Source organism: Acanthaster planci, linkage group LG21, assembly GCF_054643075.1.
Source record: "Acanthaster planci isolate LZ-2023a linkage group LG21, COTS_SCS, whole genome shotgun sequence".
In the NCBI taxonomy this organism is placed as follows: Eukaryota; Metazoa; Echinodermata; class Asteroidea; order Valvatida; family Acanthasteridae; genus Acanthaster; species Acanthaster planci.
In genome coordinates this window covers 2,354,296-2,372,243 of record NC_141797.1, presented here as the reverse complement: position 1 = coordinate 2,372,243, position 17,948 = coordinate 2,354,296, and the positions used below count along the sequence as shown (strand labels likewise).

At 41.3% G+C, this 17,948-nt stretch overlaps 2 protein-coding genes across 2 annotated transcripts; one reads left to right on the top strand and one right to left on the bottom strand.

Annotated features, from left to right (window-relative positions):
• Positions 1-902: 902 nt before the first annotated feature.
• On the top strand, positions 903-7,272 carry mettl1 (methyltransferase like 1). Its single transcript, XM_022242145.2, has 6 exons — positions 903-1,004; positions 2,791-2,942; positions 3,502-3,686; positions 5,237-5,350; positions 5,858-5,959; positions 6,371-7,272. Exons 1-6 carry the CDS (start codon positions 910-912, stop codon positions 6,488-6,490), a joined length of 768 nt encoding a protein of 255 aa, XP_022097837.2. The 5' UTR covers positions 903-909; the 3' UTR covers positions 6,491-7,272.
• LOC110983160 (vacuolar protein sorting-associated protein 26B-like) lies at positions 7,029-17,107 on the bottom strand. The gene is made up of 8 exons (XM_022242162.2): positions 17,011-17,107; positions 15,366-15,579; positions 14,195-14,351; positions 13,301-13,465; positions 12,500-12,606; positions 11,845-11,913; positions 11,093-11,235; positions 7,029-10,532 (listed from the first exon to the last, which is right to left on the bottom strand). The coding sequence occupies exons 1-8, from the start codon at positions 17,011-17,013 to the stop codon at positions 10,449-10,451; spliced, it is 942 nt and encodes a 313-aa protein (XP_022097854.1). The 5' UTR covers positions 17,014-17,107; the 3' UTR covers positions 7,029-10,448.
• Positions 17,108-17,948: the final 841 nt, after the last annotated feature.

Below are 17,948 nucleotides of genomic sequence, written 5' to 3'. Positions count from 1 at the left end.
GCAGTTTCACTGAGTTTTCACAGAATTGGAGTCAAAATGACCGCAAAGAGTTACTCTTCAAACTTTTTAACCCCTCGCAGAGGGCGCTTAACGCTCAGATCCTGAGTGAACAAAATCGCACCGCGAAGATATCGGGAAAAAGTTGCGGGGGCCGATTCCGCCCCCGACTTATTTAATTGAGTATCGATAAACAGCATTATTATCATTATTGACTTTCATTTATGACTTGGATGATCCATTTGTCTCGAAAAATTGAACCTTTGATGATTTTACTGTATGCCTTAATTAAATATTACTCTAACTAACTCTGAGTGGGGGTAATTTTCAATTCTCTCGGGAAGGGGGGGGGCTGGAATTTACCCCCACCAAGAACAAGGGTGACCTGTGCCCAATTTTAAAAAACTTCGCATGCGCGTAAAACGCTCTTAATTAATCAGTGCAAAATCTGACATACAAGCATAGTTTTGAATTTCAAAGATGTGCATGCTACTACCAGCCTGTGTGCTCAAAGCAGTGGCAGGTGTGTATAGTTTTGACTGCCATTTTCTTATATGAAAAGTGGGCACCGTGTGCGAGAACGGTAGGTTTAAATTTGGTTTTCACAAAATGGTGTCAAAATAACGAAAAAAGTGTTGAGGGGCGGATTACGCCACCAGCCGCAGGGTTCAACAGAACTGCCCCCCCCCCCCCAAATCATGACATCGGCACCATTTGAGGGACAAACTGTGGTGGAGGAGGTCCAGTGGTTAAACGTGTTGTTGATGGTAGTGATAAATAACGCATTTTTTCCCCTGCAAAGTGGGCCCGTTTTCAGAATAATAATTAATATTCAACCGACACTTGTTATGGCAACTCCATCAGGGCGACCTCTCCTGCTATAGCGCCCTCAGTCGATACTTTTTATTGATAATGGCAACATACAAGATGGCTGCGCCCATGCCGCAAAAGAAGTTTTACAGACAACGTGCGCATTCTAACCCACATTCAGACCACTCCTTCGAGTAGTAAGTAGATACCGGGGTTTAATTTAAACAAAGCGGCATATGACACAACTCATGGGATTTGTAGATGTCCTGCTTCAGTTCTTGATCGGCTAACTTTCCGAGTTGCGTATGCCATCCACAGATCCATATAATGATCTGATGATGGGGCCTAAACCATAACATATTATACATCATGTACTATATCATCATGACGATATTCGGGCATATCGGGCTGGGGTACGGTTCAGACATTAGGCTGCCAATAGTCAAGTAGAAGACTACTGCTGTACAAGCAACATATTTTTCAGACCTCATTTTTGGGTCTGGTGCATTTTTCTTTTCAGATTTTATTTCCATACTGCCATGACTTTGTGATTGACATGCGGGATGCAAAATACATGTATAAGTAAAGCCATAGGAATGATTATCCCAGATTTCCATCCACCGCCCACATACCACTGAGACAGCCACCATAAATGTCATGGTAACCTGCACAGTATTTTCAAACATGTTATTGGACATGTATTTCAGAAAAAAAATTGTTGTTTTTCCTGTTGGGAATGATTTAAAATGGCTGCAAAGTAAATTGAGAGTTCATAGAGTGCCCATGTACAAATATAGTCAACATGTACATGTACCGGTACTGTACTTGCAGGACTGCAAGGCTTACATCAGCATGCCTTAAGTCACAACGCATCATTTTATTTGATGCTCACTCTGTAATGTTTTCCCTGTTTGTATTTTGTTGTTTCTTTTGTCTTGTTTGTTTCTTGTAGTGGATGCCCGACACAAGCTTTGCCTTTAAGGTTTTGCCCCCTCTAGTGGCCTTATACATTGTCAGTACTTATTTATATTTATAGTGTACATGTATTTTGCCAAGAGTAGGATTATACTGTATTTAATTAATGTAATGGAATGTAATGTAATTGAATCGAATTGAATATGGTGGCTCGGAGTTTCTTGATTGACTAGTGGTGTACCCAGATATTTTCTTGACTGAGGATGGGATAAATCTTGTGGGAGGTATAGGTCCAGAAAATTATGGCTAGTTTAGGGTAATTTCAGAAATGGGAGGAATTCTTGGACCTGTTTTAATCATGTCACCACGGTGGCCGCCGGACCTCAAAATTGCTAACAATATCAGACTGCATGTCTACATGACCAATTGGTTTACATGTGCATATATCTGTGTCAAGTCTCAAGTCGAGTCACAAGTCATTTGGTCACAGGTCAAGTCGAGTCACAAGTAATTTTGGTCACAGGTCAAGTCGAGTCACAAGTCATTTGGTCACAGGTCACGTCAAGTCACAAGTCATTTGGTCACAGGTCATGTCAAGTGTCAAGTCGAGTCACAAGTCATTTGGTCACAGGTCAAGTCAAGTCACAAGTCATTTGGTTGAGGTGCGAGTCAAGTTGCATAGTTGTTCCCACACGTCAGCAAGTCAGAAGGCAAAGATAGGAGTCATACAAAGGCTGATGTGTTCTAATGCAAGCAAGGCATGAATTGATAGGCCTAATTAAGAAGCTGACGGGGTTGCTTGAGTACAGTACCGGTAGCCGCTAAATTTGGTAACAATGCATTTTCTGAAGTCCAAGTCAAGTTGCAGGTCATGGTTTGCAAAGTTCTCCAGGTTATGTACAAATGTAAAATTTACAAGTCAAAGCTGGTAATTACCAGTCAAGTCACAAGCCACAAGAGAGCAACTCGAGTTGGTCTCGAGTCCAAGTTGCTTGACTCAAGGCAACAAGTCTGTTTAACTACCTGTATTGGTGGACCAGTTCATTATAATTGGATGCTTTCTTGCAGCCCTGTCCACCCAGATAGCATGGACTGGAGTGACCTCTACCCAGCTTTCTTTTCCCAGTCAGAACCAGAGGGGGACAAGTCTAATGGGGACAGCCAGCCCCTTGCCCAGGTGGAATTCTTGGACGTTGGATGTGGATACGGCGGCCTTCTGGGTAAGAAAGGTTCTGTTTACGAATTGGACAAGTTTAAGACTTAACTTTCCTATACTTCAGCTCAAAAGGCAGTTAAAAAAGTAGTTAAAAAGGCAGGTGGAAACTAACGGATATTGACCAACAAACTTTCATTTTTATGTACCGGTATGTTACTGTACACCATTGGAACTATACTTGTAAATGTATAAAAAAGAAAAACTACATTCTAGTCCAGGTTTTGAGCATGTACTGCGTTGGGCATGCCAGTGGAAAAACATACATGTTTGCCTGACTTGTCTGGGAAAAATTGGCACCGGGTGAGAACAGTGCCTCCCATTTCTACAAAATTGGTGTAAAATTGACTTCAAGAAGGTATTGAAAGAACTCCGGATGGCTCAGTATGTGAAAAATCACTGGAGTGATATCAGGACAAACTGCCAAGGGGGGGTGGGGCAAATCTGCCCCCCCCCCACAGCTCTGTTTAGGGGTGAATTTGTTGGGACGCACTGTGGGTCACACATCCTTATTTTCCTTCAGGTGCTCATCCGTCCGGTGTGTCATTTTTGATTATTTGTTGCAGTATCCTTGTCGCCGATGTTTCCCCGTACGCTGATGCTGGGCATGGAGATCCGCATGAAGGTGTCAGACTACGTCCAGGATCGCATCAAAGCGCTCCGGCAGAACCAGGAGGGGGCCTACCAGAACATCGCCTGCCTGCGGGGGAACGCCATGAAGCACCTGCCCAACTTCTTTCGGAAGGGACAGGTATTTAAGTGGAATAGAGCATCGATAAAAGAAAGCATTTCTGTCTCTAGCATTAGGTACGTAACCCAATTAATCCGAACACCCTGAGTCCAACAGAATGCAACAACAGAAAAGTTTAATGCCTCCTGAATCTGGCAGAATCCAAAGGGTAGAATGAAAAGACTTTTGCTCACCGTTTGGTTTGCAACAACAATATCCAACAGAAAGTGACCGTTATTGGATATCGTTGGGTTCAGCATGGTTAGGTAGAGCTGTTTTGAGGTTTTTTTAGACCATCTTGGGGCCAAAAGTTGGTGATCATTCCTGGATCTCGCTGTCTAACACCCTTCGTCTTCATCGGACAAGCTTCATCTTTGTGAAGCTTTGAAGGCATATGGAAAGTGCTCATTGTGAGCCCAAGTGTCTTAATAAATTGACATACAGTGTTGTAGTCGAGTCCATCACAAGTCCCTGCAAGTCCTTGCTAGTCCCTGCAAGTCCTTGTAAGTCCTTGCTAGTCCCTGTAAGTCCTTGTTAGTCCGTGTAAGTCCCTGCAAGTCCTTGCTAGTCCCTGTAAGTCCCTGTAAGTCCTTTCTAGTCCCTGCAAGTCCCTGCAAGTCCTTGCTAGTCCCTGTAAGTCCCTGCAAGTCCCTGTAAGTCCCTGCAAGTCCCTGTAAGTCCCTGCAAGTCCCTGTAAGTCCTTGCTAGTCCCTGCAAGTCCCTGCAAGTCCCTGTAAGTCCTTTCTAGTCCCTGCAAGTCCCTGCAAGTAATCAGCATCACATTACGGAGTTAGGAAGAAGGTCCAGTTTTAGAGGCAGGAGGAAACTGGAGTACCCGGAGAAAACCTGCGAGAGCGAGTATGGACTGGAAACCAAATGCACTTAAAGCCTGAGCCAAGACGGGACTCGAACCCGGGCCTCATTGGTGCAAAGCGAGGAAAGAACCGCTACGCTTACCCGCCCCCCCAGCAGCACTTGTTTTATCGAGTCATTTATACATTTGGTGCACAATGTGTGGCTCAAGGGGACATCCCTCTTCTTTTGTGATGATGGAATCTTTGGAATTCCTTTTTTTGAGGGGATGAAGTAGGCACAATAGCTTTCGGGTATATACCGGGAGCTTGTGCATCACATTGGGGGGGGTGTCTCCCTTTGCCACATATCGCATTGGGTATCCATTTATCGTTCACACCTGCAAGTATTTTTTGGGAGGGTGACCTCTCTCAGGAGAATTGGGGTTTTCAGAGAAAAGTAAATCAGATTTTATAAAAATGTTATTACGTCCTCATGATATTTCAGTGTCAATAACAATACCGACGTTTCAATTGCTGTGGTGTGATCACCTCCAGGAGTGATGGTCTTCCGATGAAGATGATCCAAGCATACTGATTGAAATGTTGCGTACTTAACCCACTCATGCTAACATTATGAAAATGCTAAAATCCACTCTCGACTGAGTTTTGGAGATAAAATATCAAATGTTCATCTGCACAGTATCTTCACACCTTTATTTCTGATTCCATATTCAGCTGTCCATTTTAGCAAGCTGCTTGTTTTTCGTTATGTTTCAGATTTCTAAGATGTTTATTCTCTTCCCGGACCCGCATTTCAAGAAGACAAAACACAAATGGCGGATTGTTAACCAGACGCTGCTTGCTGAGTACGCCTATATCATGAAAGAAGGGGTGGGTTTCCATCAGATAAAGCCAAAAATCAGAACATGTAATTAGCACAGAGCACATCCCACAAAAGAGTGGTACAAAGGGAGACATACACACGTTGGTGTGCCTCCCTTTTGTTGCAGGTCTTTTATGGGATGTGTTCTGTGTTACAGCATACAGTTCACGCACATCATAAGTAAATGTAGAATACCTCACATCATGAAGTCTTGTGTATATAGTATCATTTAAATCTGTTCTCAAGCAACATTTATTCCCCAGATCGAACCTGATTGACTCTCTTTTGTCTTCTGTATTTTTTCTTTGTAAGTGCCTTGTCTTTACTAGTAATTTGCTGCTCTGTAAATACTTTCCAGTCCATCACAAGTCAGGCACAATTCATAAACATGTACATGTAGTCTCATTTAAAGTCACAAATTATTCAAACGGTCATGACAAAGATGCCAAGTGGCTTGTGATGTTACTTTGAGTTCGTGACTTGACATTAAAGTTGAGTATTTCTGTCGGTTGTAGGGCCTTCTATACACGATAACAGACGTGAAGGAACTACACCAGTGGATGTGCATGCATCTAAACGAACACCCACTCTTTGAAAGGATCACTGACCAGGAGCAGGTAAAGACGACTCACTGGCAAAGTGGGCGGGGGAAATGGGGGGGCTTTTGCCTCCCCCACTGGAAAATGGGGGGTGGGGATCTCTCTATGCCATCTTTAGTGTGTTCATGCGTCATTGTAATGTGGACATATTTGTTGAAAGAGCTGTCCATTATACAGACTGAGTAACCCAGCCAGGGGTTGGGGCTGGGGGAGTCCCGATCCCCTCCTGTGAGAGGAGCCTGGGTACACCACTAGGTAAAATTCATTTTCGTTTATAACCGGAATCATTATCTGTAATGGCACTTTGGTATTTTTTCCTCTAGCATGTTTTTTTTTCTCTACACTTCAAACTAACTGTCTGTTAATGGAAAATGTCAAAAATTAATCAGAACAATTGAAAGAGAATGACAAATTCTCGTTTTCAAACAGGCTGAGGACCCAATCGTAGAGCTGCTGGGACAGTGCACTGAGGAAGGTCAAAAGGTCACTCGTAACCACGGTGACAAGTTTCCAGCCATTTTCCGACGAATCAAGGATCCCTTCTCATGATAGAGAGTAAATCCTCTGCAGATTTGTAAATAAACTCTTCTTCCATTGTATCGTCAGACATTTATATAATGTTTCAAATCCTGGCAGTGTTCCGTTTGCTATAAAAATATTGTATAAGGGACACCTTTTCAAGATAAACATTTCATATTATTTTAGACGTGGTTCTTTCACTCATATGCAGATGACGAGTATTGAGTGCAGAGGCAGGAGTCCCCATATGGTTATACATATAGGTGGAACATTTCATTTGCCACGTTGAATGGAACATTCCATTTGCCTTGTGGAATGGAACATTCCATTTGCCTTGAGGAATGGAACATTCCATTCTTGTGGCATGGAACATTCCATTTGCCTTGTGGGATGGAACATTCCTTTGTCGCCAAAAGATGAAACAGCCATTTTTAAGCAATGAATGCTTGGTCATTCCAAATTATGCAATGCTTGAGCAAACTAAAATTAATTGCCACATCACAGTTTAGTAACATTTTTCACAAGAGACACCATGACCCATTAGGAAAGTGTTGGACAAGTGACACCATTGTTGATTTGGATACTTACATGTATACAGTTTATTGAAGTGTTACAAATGCTGAGAATTCAAACTAAGCTAAATCTCAGGATATTCCCGATACATACAAGTACAAGTCTGGGTGCCAAACGAAGGATGGAACCTTTCGCCCATAGGAAAGCTAGGGCAGTTTTCGTCAGTAAGGATTTTTAAGGTAATAGAGCCTTTAAGGCAGGTTCATATTTCACATTAACAGGAAGGGAACTTGACATCACAGATACTCAGAGTGAGATTCCATCAGTGTTGAACTCACGCTCAGTGTTGGCACATCTGCAGCATGAAAACTAGCCTTGATGTCATAAATTTACCTTCGCACCAAGTACGAACCGACCTTTGTTAAAGTGGTCGGTTACCACAAACCAACTCGGCCAAGTAAACAAGCCATATCAGAATATGGAAATATGGCTTTTTCAAAGATAGTGAGTGAAAAAATTGAGACAGAAAGCAGCAATGGAAATATTTTTTTTCTGTGCAAATGATTTTCTCGTTTCAGTAGCTCTTGACTGCAGTAACAAGATACGCATTCTCCTCTAGCCAAGAACAAATTAATTCTTGCGCGTTTCAGGACGACAGCCCGTCTCAGACACGGCCAACCTTTTGTGTTCTTAAACGAAACAGGCACAATCTCTGCCTTCGATTAAAAACAGAAATGCACAATTTAAAGCAACAATTTTGCTGGTCAAGACAGTGGCATGGAATATCATGCCTTTATATATGAATCTGTACATGTCAACTTCTTTGAGTTCAACTAGTTATCACACATTTTTCAAACATCAGTGGCAACACAATGGCTTCATCGGTGACTTGGATGATTTTTTTCTCCACGTGCAAAATCACTGTGATCCGCAGTATACATGTTAGTTTCCTGTCCACAACCGACCATCCTTTGTCAAGTTGATAGACTTGAGAAGTCAAAACTCGGCCAATTGTGTTATATCGTTCTAGAGCAGCGCCAAGGGATTTTGACTGGAGTTCACAGACAAAACATGACTAAAGACTAGCCATCAAACCTACATGTATGTCATGATAAGTACCGTATACTCATACCTGATTCTTTTTTATCTGGTACTCACAGAAATGAACTCGTGGAAAATACTCCTATCGTGGTACTCACGGAAATGAACTCGTGGAAAATACTCGTATCTTGGTACTCACAGAAATGAACTCATGAAAAGTACTCGTACAAGTTCTTTCCACGAGTTCATTTCTGTGAGTTTCAAGATCAAAAAGTATCAGATGGTACTCGTATCATGGCAGAGTACGCATACTCGTGAAAATTAACCCGCTGGGTTTCACTGCACATTTACAAGATCAGATATCTTTAAGTTCCTGTTGAGTTATTCACCAGAATTACTTAGAACTCATTCCAGTTTTATTAATGAGTGAAACTTGATACACAGAAGTCATGACCTCGTACCTGTGAGAACCTGAACAGGGTTATAATGTACATTAACAACTGCACAGATGAATTTGACATTAATTCGTTTGTAATTTAAAACATTCAACAGCAGCAGTCTTTTACATTCACAGCAAGCGCTATGCCTTGGATCGTACTAAAATTTGAATCGTTTACATTGGAAGTAAATACTGATAAGACAATTACAGAAAAAATGTTATACACATCCCAGTTTAGGATTTGCGTGTTTAGGCATAAACCGATCAAACAAAAACTCCTTTTATTTAAAGACCACTTTATTTATTAATTTTTAGGCTGTATCTACCTGGACCATATACCTGTTGGACCAAAACCAGAATTGTTTGTAGTAAAAAATATTTGGTTTACACGAAGTATTATTACAGAGTGTCTTTGTATAAAAGTTGATCTTTTCATCCAAACCGACAAAGATTTTTCTGTAGTCATAATTAATGCCAGAAACACATTCCGCATGGTTTCATATCCTACAAAAGGAACATATTGAGATCTGCTCTGTGTCTACTCTTAAATGCATTACGGTATCATCGAGGCGTCTCGCGATGCGAGGCTATGGTACGCATCACTGTTTGAAATAAATGTCTTAACGAATTTAGATAAATTGGCTTCTTTTCGTAAACAAGCAGCTTTGGGTGGTGAGTGATGTATACTTGTAGAAGTTTCCGTACCTGTCAATATAAAGTTTGAGGGTACCGGGCCACAAATAATTCTGTGCCAATTTACCCACAGCTCTTGGCCGAGCGTGCTCCGAGTATCGACCTGGTTTATGTGGTTGGTTTGCCACCTGTCACCGCTGATCGGGTTTACAAGTATTGTCCATGAAGGCCATTTCATATTCGTTCTGATTGGTCAAATATTATGCATAATATGAACGTTCTTTGATATTACAAGACAATCTGCAAGATTTCCTCTATCCTACGAGATTAGATAATTTGTACAACATAAATTCTTTCCACCGAAGCTACTCTACATGGGAATAATTGGTGATCATTCTTTTCCTCTATGCAACTTGCCTGATTACATAAAAAATACACATCACTATTACGGTGGATACATGTACATGGTCATGTTTTTATCATGCCCATGTTGTGGGCCTTTAGCATGTTTGTACATTTGTAAGTATTATAACCTTACATGTACATGCTTTGCTGGATGATTTTGTTAATTGATTTTTGGATGGTACGTATGTACTGGTACGTGAATCAACATGAAAGTGCACATGTGCTTGGGTACAGGGTCTCTGTGGGCTCCAAATACATTAGCCTTTACTCAAGGAGACTGCGATGATTGTTTTAATCCAAGCCTATAGCATAAATAGCACCTGATTAAAGACTAGCGGGTGCGGGTTCACGGCCTACTGCTGCAAACATCTCTACCAGATCCCCAAGCCTTCATGGTGAATAATTCAATAGTGAAATTCATTTATTATGCATGAATGCTGATCATCTGCATGTATACTGTAACCGCAATCACATATTTGTGCCATCTCACTTGCTAGAGGAGAAAACATCTTTCATAATGTCATAAATTTTAAGTTACCAAAACCCAAACTACCCGAACCTTTAGGCCCCCCATGAAGAAAAACATAAGCCCTAAAAATTATGCAGGCAAAGACAGTTATTGGATCATGAGCTAGTTTTTTCTCAAGCTCTGTGCGAGACTGCATGCAGACCGGAATCCGACGATCTCGAGATCACCTTGACTTCTGAAGCCGGGAGCACATTGGTGGCAACTGTATCCCAGAATCAGCCCACGCTCTACATTGGTAACCAACGAGTGAGTATCGCGTCTTTTCTCAACCAAAACTCACTACTCAGTCAATAAAAAAAGAAATGATCACCAATTATACATGTGCAAGCTGACGTGGACATAGATGTACAGCCCTTCTCCGTGTTCTCACTCTAATAAGTCGTCGTCTCCAGACCTACAGATGAGAAGAGAGATTTGGGCGTCCCGTTCTAGGATTTTTGAGAGACAAACTTCTGGGTCTGGAAGTTTTGGGGTTTCTTTGCTTTGTCGGGTTTTCGCCACAGCGTAATTTCCTGCAATTAAGAGGAGGAAAAAATCAGACCGCACGGTTCAATAAACATTTTGGAGTTTCTATATGTAGCCGGCTTCTTTCCCAGCTAATATTTCGGGAGAAATGTTAAAAAAAGCAAGGAAACTGGAAAAAAAGTTCAATTGTGCGGGATTAAACCGTAACTAGTGGTGCTGGTTTGCACATGAAAAGCCAGGGAATGCCTAGGTGTTTGGGCCTTTGGTGAGCTCTATGAACTACCCTTTTCATAGAGGTGTTACCAGAACACTTGTCACAAGGGCCAACCGGACACAAGTGCCTGTGGGCTTCCCAAGACTGGTGTCTCGGGCCTACATCACCAGTCTTAATCGTTTGTTTCCTTGTAATAGTATATGAAAAAAAAATTCAACCACCAATATTATTCAACTTTCCATTCTGAAAAATCTAAAAAATTGCCATTCAAGAAAATACACTTCCTCGGATTTACTTTAAATACTTCCAGACATTTTTAGGCCTCTCTGCAATAAAACCTTTGGCTTGAACTCTGTCAAAGCTCTCATCTTTGCTCCTGATCGTTTCTCTCACCTGCTGCTTGAAGTAGCGTCGCTCTTCTTCGTCAACAAGGACAAGGTTCAGGTAATACCGAACAGAGAACTTCTTGTTGACGTCTCGCATCGACGGCGTCAGCTCGTAGCCGGAGAGGAACAGCCTGATGGGAATGGATTCACCTGCAGCAGATGGACATGGATGCACTCTCAATCATTCCCAAAGGTGGCCAAATATTTGTAAGAGTAAATGTTTGAGCCTTTCCGGCAAAATGAGAAATAACAGGGCAGAGGTGAGTACAAAATCGGTCACCAAATGTTTCGCTGTTATTGAGGGAATAAATGTGCTTGGATGGTCTTCCACGGAACTGTTCAAATTGATCGCCATTCGTAAACTAAATCTAAAGAAACTAAAACATAAGTTTTAAATGATTTTGTTCACCACTTTTACCTCAAGTTTTTCAAACAACCCTCTAGCCGTGTGCCACCTGCAAACTGATTGGTCAATAAACCACTTCCAACAAGCCAAGTAGCCAAACTGTCTTACGTGTCTTATTAAACCCTTCTTTTGCCGTAACAGTCAAAAACAGTCCAAAATTCCTTCCACTTCCCCTGTACAGTACACAGACATATCATGTCACTTGACTGATTGTGCATGATAGGACAACTGTGTTGAGAATGAATCTTTGCATAGAAGGGTTTATAAACCTTGTGTGAAAACAAAAAAAACAGTACAGTTTGCTGGAAGAAATGAAAGGTTTCAAGGTGAGTCTGGGTGTGGGAAGATCTCACCTCTGACTGGTGCCCCGTCCATGATTTCGTACTTCGCTATAGTTTCGTTCTCATTGAAGGTGTTAGGACCTTTAGAAGGATAGATAATTAACCACGAAAGTGTCATCTACAATGCACATGTAGGGATGAAACAGACTAGACAGATAAAAACGTATTGAAAAAGTGATCTTATGACAAAATGCTGCTAAAAAGAGCAAAATATGAAGTCGCAATTCTCAGAGAGTTTACCTCTAAAAAGACCTGTGGGAGAACCCCCCAGCATTTCCTTCAATATCGCTATTATCGCACGGAAGTATAGTTTTTATTCACATGCCGTGTCTTAATGAGTTTCTTCAGTAACATCTCGTGGTCATTTTACATCAAGTTGGTGAAAATTCCGGCAAGCAACTCTCAAGCAAGCCAGGCGAGCCACAAATGTATACATCTTCCACTGCGTTGTCCAATACATGGAAGCTGAGACACGAGACCGTGAACTTTAAACGAGGCACGGTGGATAATCTCTTTTTTTCTTCATTTGATTTCAACTGTGCCTAGTCTAGCCACAGAGCCAGATCGCTGCACTTCGGAGCAACATGCTTGTTCCTTCTGTCAGTGACTCTAAAACATTCCCCTCCCCTACCCCAGGGTGATAACCGCGTCCCCTGACCCTACATACCTGATCCTGTCGTCTCTCTTTTGATAATGGCAAGTTCCATGTGTTTAATCTTGATTCGTACCAGCAGGAAGTAGATTTTCCCAACAATAACATCCTTAAGATGGTACCTAAAGAAATCAAGACATAATAATCTGGAGTTTATGGTAACAGTCCCCTACTTCCGTATTTCTGGAACCAACGCTGTCTCTAACAAACTGCACTATAATCGGCAGTGTTAAGTTACGTGTACCTACATTAGGTAAACTTTATGAGCCACATATCTGAAAGAAATCTACATTAATTATTTCAGACAAATTCCACCCTACCGATGATTTATTTGAACCAAAGAGCTACATTAAATTACTAGAGTGCTAACTTCTCCGCGCGGAGAAAATTTGACACCGTTCTGGGAGCAGACATTTTGAATCCATTACCCTCAAACCATGTGATATTTAATAATAATTAATTCATTTATAAAGCGCAAATTTCGTATAGATATGTTCAAATGCGCTGTACAATGAAGACATTAAGCGTGGAACAATGAATACATTCAAACATGGTTGAGCCGATGGCATACAAGGGCGCCTCGGGCAGCCGCCAAACGACCCACATTCACCAACAAAGGGGAGACAGTAAGAAGCAGTTACAGCTTTAGAGGTGGGAGGAAAACCCACGGAGTCAGGTAGGGACTGAAAACCAAATCCACACGTGGACCGGGCCGGGATTCGAACCCGGGACCACAGAGGTGGACGGCGAGGAAAGAACTACCTTGCCAACCCAACTCCCCATACTTACATGTACACGTATGGGTTATCCACTCACTTTGATTTGTTGTATTCAAATTCTATATGGAGGCAGTCTTCAATGCCGACTTCCATCTTGATGGAGGAGTTGACTTCTGGATAGTGGGACAGCGTGTGGACCAACAGGTCCATCTCTTTGACCGTGTCTGTCAGCCGTTTCGTTATCGTCACACGCAAGAAATATCTGCCAACGAAATGACAATACGGTTCATTGAATGGACAAAAAAGAACTTTGCCAATGAAAATACTGAAGGGCTGGGACAAAAATTGAAGTTAGGGATAAATCAGACTGGGACCCTGAATGCAGTAAAAACAGGCATAACAAAAGCACGCTGTATCCTTTACTACAGGAAATATAAAAAGGTGGCCCGACTATTCACAAGGCAAATACGACGTCTCAAGTATGTCGCCCTGCCAGGTGGCTGTCTCAGTTTAATTTTCAAAGGCAACTGTTTCTTTCATATTTTGCACCAACACATAAGAGAGAAACTAAATGATTTCAAGGAGTATCCACATCAAACATTTTGAAAAATCAACCATTCAGTGCCCTGGTGGCATGGCTAAAGAGACGACATGAAAAGGAACAGAGACTAGGCACTAGATCTGTCTTCTCACATAGTAGATTGATACAGCACTATCGAAAAGGTTCTAGACAGGTTATTAAATATCACAAGACAATTTTCTTGTATATGTATTGCATGGTTTCAGTTTTGGATTTCTTAGACATGGGTTTCCGGGGTCCCAAAGTTTTGGACTTGAAATTAATTAATTGGAATTAATTACTTTTTTTTAAAGAAAACCAAAAAACTCTCTGAGTTTCTTGTTTCCATACAGAGCGGACAGTCAGTGTGCATCGGTTCTATGATGAAAGGATGGATTGGTTTTTGACAGGTTACTGTGAACGTGGACCTACCGTAACCTGACGTTGGCACCAGTGTAAGACTCGTAGGGTTTCTCAACGTTCAAAAACTCAAAGGAATAGCCTGTAGACTGTGTCAATTCTCCGGGCCGGGCGAGCTCTTTGACTAGGGACGTGAACTCGTGATGGTTACCTCTGTCGTAATACAACTCTATAACATGAAAAATGTATGTGACTACGTTAACTCTGAACAAAAGGGCCAGTAACGCACATGTACTTGTACGTACATGTACTTTCAGAAAATCCATAGTGTTTCTGTATGAAAATACATGTACGTGTAGATTTACAGTACGCTGTGTTTTTACAAAGTTAGGAGACAGGAAGCCAGTGTGGTATACTAGTGGCGTGCATCACATCTAGATATCCATGTTTTGATCGATGATGTTACAAACCAGTTCAAAATTACGGGATTGGGTAATTTAGAACATTTAACTTCTCAGACAGAGAAAGGAGCGTTTATTAAAGGTTTTTCCCAGGATGATATAAAAACCAGGATAATGTACTGGTGTATTTCAAATGCACGTTCATGGATTTTTGAGGGTTTGGCAATACAGTTTTTGCATCTGTTTTTTTTTTTTTAAATTTTGAGTGTACATGTGCAGGTTCCTTTTACAAGTACCACGGTACCCGGGGCATGTTTTCGAGACTGTGACCAGAAACACACCTCTTCCTTTGCCATTGGTTGTAGGTTTGGTTGTACTTTGGTGATGCGTGTGTGACGCTATTGCTCCAACCAAATGAGACCCGAAGGATGGAGTTGGCTCAGTGCTGGCCAGTTCAAAATGGCCGAAAAAACAAAGCACAAAAGTTTTTGTCGTGTCCACAAGAAGTGATGTGTCCTCTCAATTTCTTGCTGCCTGCCACGATTCAAAATGGATCCTTCTAAACCAGTTGTGAAAAGATATTACCGGTAGCTGTAATAGACAGAAACCTCCTGAATATTGAGAAAAAACTTAATAAGAAATATTTTACATGTACTGTACATGTATGTATCCTGTCCTATGCCCTCTTGGATAGTATATCCATTTCTGGTTTGCGAGCAAACTGGATGTCGTAATCACGTTTCTTGTCATGGGACGTGAAAACACACCCTTCAGATGGGTGCAATGTATGTGTACACGGTTTAAGTCCTACCCACAAATGCACACCTCTGGGGTTGACTCACCGATTTGGCCGACAAACTCGATGCGGATGCCCTGGTGTTCCAGTTTTCGCCCCTTCAGGTTCACGTTCACCTTTCCGGTGATCGACTCCCCATCGTAGAAGAGATACAGTCGCTCTTTTTTGCCGTCTTCCGTCTTGATTTCCCCCATCTTGCGAGAGCCGGCATCGTCGAGGACAATATCAATGTCCGCCCCTTGCCCAAAGCCGAGGAAACTCTACAAGATTCAAATACATACAGCTCGAGTCGTTTAAATTATTCTGAATATAGAATTTGGATGAAAAAACCTGTTAACAGTTAAGACGTCTGCACTAGTAAGCTCGAGGTTGTGGGTTCGAGTCGTCCTATCTTTATGTACATGTACAGTATGTAGGCTTGTAAATTTTTTCATTAGGTCTCGGACAAGCACTGAGTACCGGTATAGGCCCCCTGCAGTATGAATGTACCGGTACGTTGGTGTGAGGGCACAACCTTTTATTAAGACAGGAAATTTGTCATAGGCTTCAGGAAGTGAATGTTTTGCCGGCGACGGCAAAAGTTTTCAAAGCTATTTTACCGGTATGTGTTTCCGCATGTATATAATTTAGAAAAATACAAATTCCGATCGAGCAATGCAGAAGTTCAATAAGATAAACCGAATGCCTGCATGAGCGCGAGGTTCTAGGTTCAAACCCCAATGGAGAATTTTTTCTTGTTTTTTAATTTCTTTTTCCTAGCAGTGAGTATTTTTTAAAAGTAATAAAAATCTGAAATTTAATTAAGTTTACATCCATTTTTTTCTATATTTCGTAGTTTTGGAGGAATTTTCTGAAATTTCTCAGGTCTGATTTCCACCCCCACCATACGTTAATGAAAGTGCAGAACCAGACTAAATAAGCATGGTAACATGTCATAGTCAGATGACGTAATGAGAATTTGCCAATGAAAACACGTCCCAGCCAAATATCGTTCGGAACTTTTGCCGTCACTGGCTAAATATTCACTGCCTGGGCTTCATGTGATAGACTTCATGTGATATTAAAGGCAGGGTCACAGGCTATTCTTTGTTTTTTATTCATTTTTTTTCATAGAGGGAATACGGTAGGCCTAGGCCTACAACGAATGTACCAAAGGTTTATTCCAGCCTATCCCGGAGGAAGAAATAAGCCTACCCTTTGAAGTGACATCATGTTTATTAAATCTATGATAGTCCAGTAAATGTACATGGGCCTAGGCCTACATGTATGTCAAGAAATGTGTGTGCTTAGGCCTCACTTGTTTTGCTGAAATTAACATTTTGTGCTCTATCATATAATCTGGCACTTCCTGATCAAAAATGAAAAGGATTTATAAAAACTCTGTAAGCAGCTAACTCCCGTATTCATGGATTATAAATAATGACGCACATGTACATGTGTAGGCCAAGGCCCGAAACAAGCATTTGTGTCCGATAACTGGGCAGCATTATATGGCTTTGCGCCGTGGGTCTACGTACATTACATGTATGATGTCCACGTACATGTACATATACGCACACACCATTGTACGCTGTCTACACACGCGACAAAATGATCCTGATTTTGAAAGGATATGACTTGTACTAAGGTTCTAAACCAAAACTAAACGTAACAGAACATACACTGGTTAGCATGGCCAAGCTATCACTTACCATGATGATTGGAACTGGAACAGATTTTGTCCTAAAAAATCACATTGAAAGTGGGAGGTTTCACCACTCGTCTACGATCACAAGTTGAGAAACTGAAAGGCGCCCTCTTTCGTTGTGTGATGCAGTCAGTAGCGGCCGAATATCCAATAATAATATTTATTGCAACGAAGAGCTAGATCCACGTTAGATTTCTAGATTCTGTAATCTTAACTTTCAAGTATCAGTTCGAGTCAGCATAATGTAACCAGTGCAAACAACACAACAGAATTGGAAGTGCACGGTTTTGGAAGAGTGCGTTGCACTGCTGGAGTTCAAGGCAGAAAAAAAGTGTAAAATCGTGAAAAAAGTGGGGAGGAGTATTATTTGTTTTCAATTTTAAAATTGTTTAAATTTCATAGTGTCAAACCATTGAGCTATCACTCCATAATCATTACATGATTTTACTAGAGCTGTCAGGAAGATTCACTTCAATGTAGTCCAGTTCATCATAAATCCTGAAGTGTCATTAGATTTGTCTGGGCATTAAAAATGGCGAACAAGCCTTTGTATTGCCTTTGAATACGGTAAGGTAAGATGGCCAACGGTGGCTTCTACGACTTGTGCGTGCCGAGTAGGGCATAACGGGTCCACGTTATACTCCCCAAGGAGTTGGGATTGGCATTTGAATACTCAGATGTTGAGAGCCCAATACAGGGATAACAATTATATCGGTGCCTTTGAAGAACAGATAAATGCTTTGATGTTATCATAATTTGCAGAAGTGCAAGCCTTTTATTGGAAAACATAATACCAGAACCAACATTATTTCAAGAATAAAAATAAATGAAATTAGCCCAAAAGCAAGTAAAACATATATGAAAAAAATGAACATTTTTGTACCTCACGAAAATGTCAATTGATTAAAATATAATGTAATTCAGAAAGTTGAATGGTTACGG

Coding starts and splice junctions, on each gene's coding strand:
- mettl1 (XM_022242145.2), top strand. CDS start 910: ATGGCAACATACAAGATGGCTGCGCCCATGCCGCAAAAGAAGTTTTAC. Junction 5,351..5,857: donor CCTATATCATGAAAGAAGGG/GTGGGTTTCCAT, acceptor TGTCGGTTGTAG/GGCCTTCTATACACGATAAC. Junction 5,960..6,370: donor GGATCACTGACCAGGAGCAG/GTAAAGACGACT, acceptor GTTTTCAAACAG/GCTGAGGACCCAATCGTAGA.
- LOC110983160 (XM_022242162.2), bottom strand. Junction 13,466..14,194: donor GGTGCCAACGTCAGGTTACG/GTAGGTCCACGT, acceptor TTTCGTTGGCAG/ATATTTCTTGCGTGTGACGA. Junction 11,914..12,499: donor AAGAGAGACGACAGGATCAG/GTATGTAGGGTC, acceptor ATCCTTCTAAAG/GTCCTAACACCTTCAATGAG.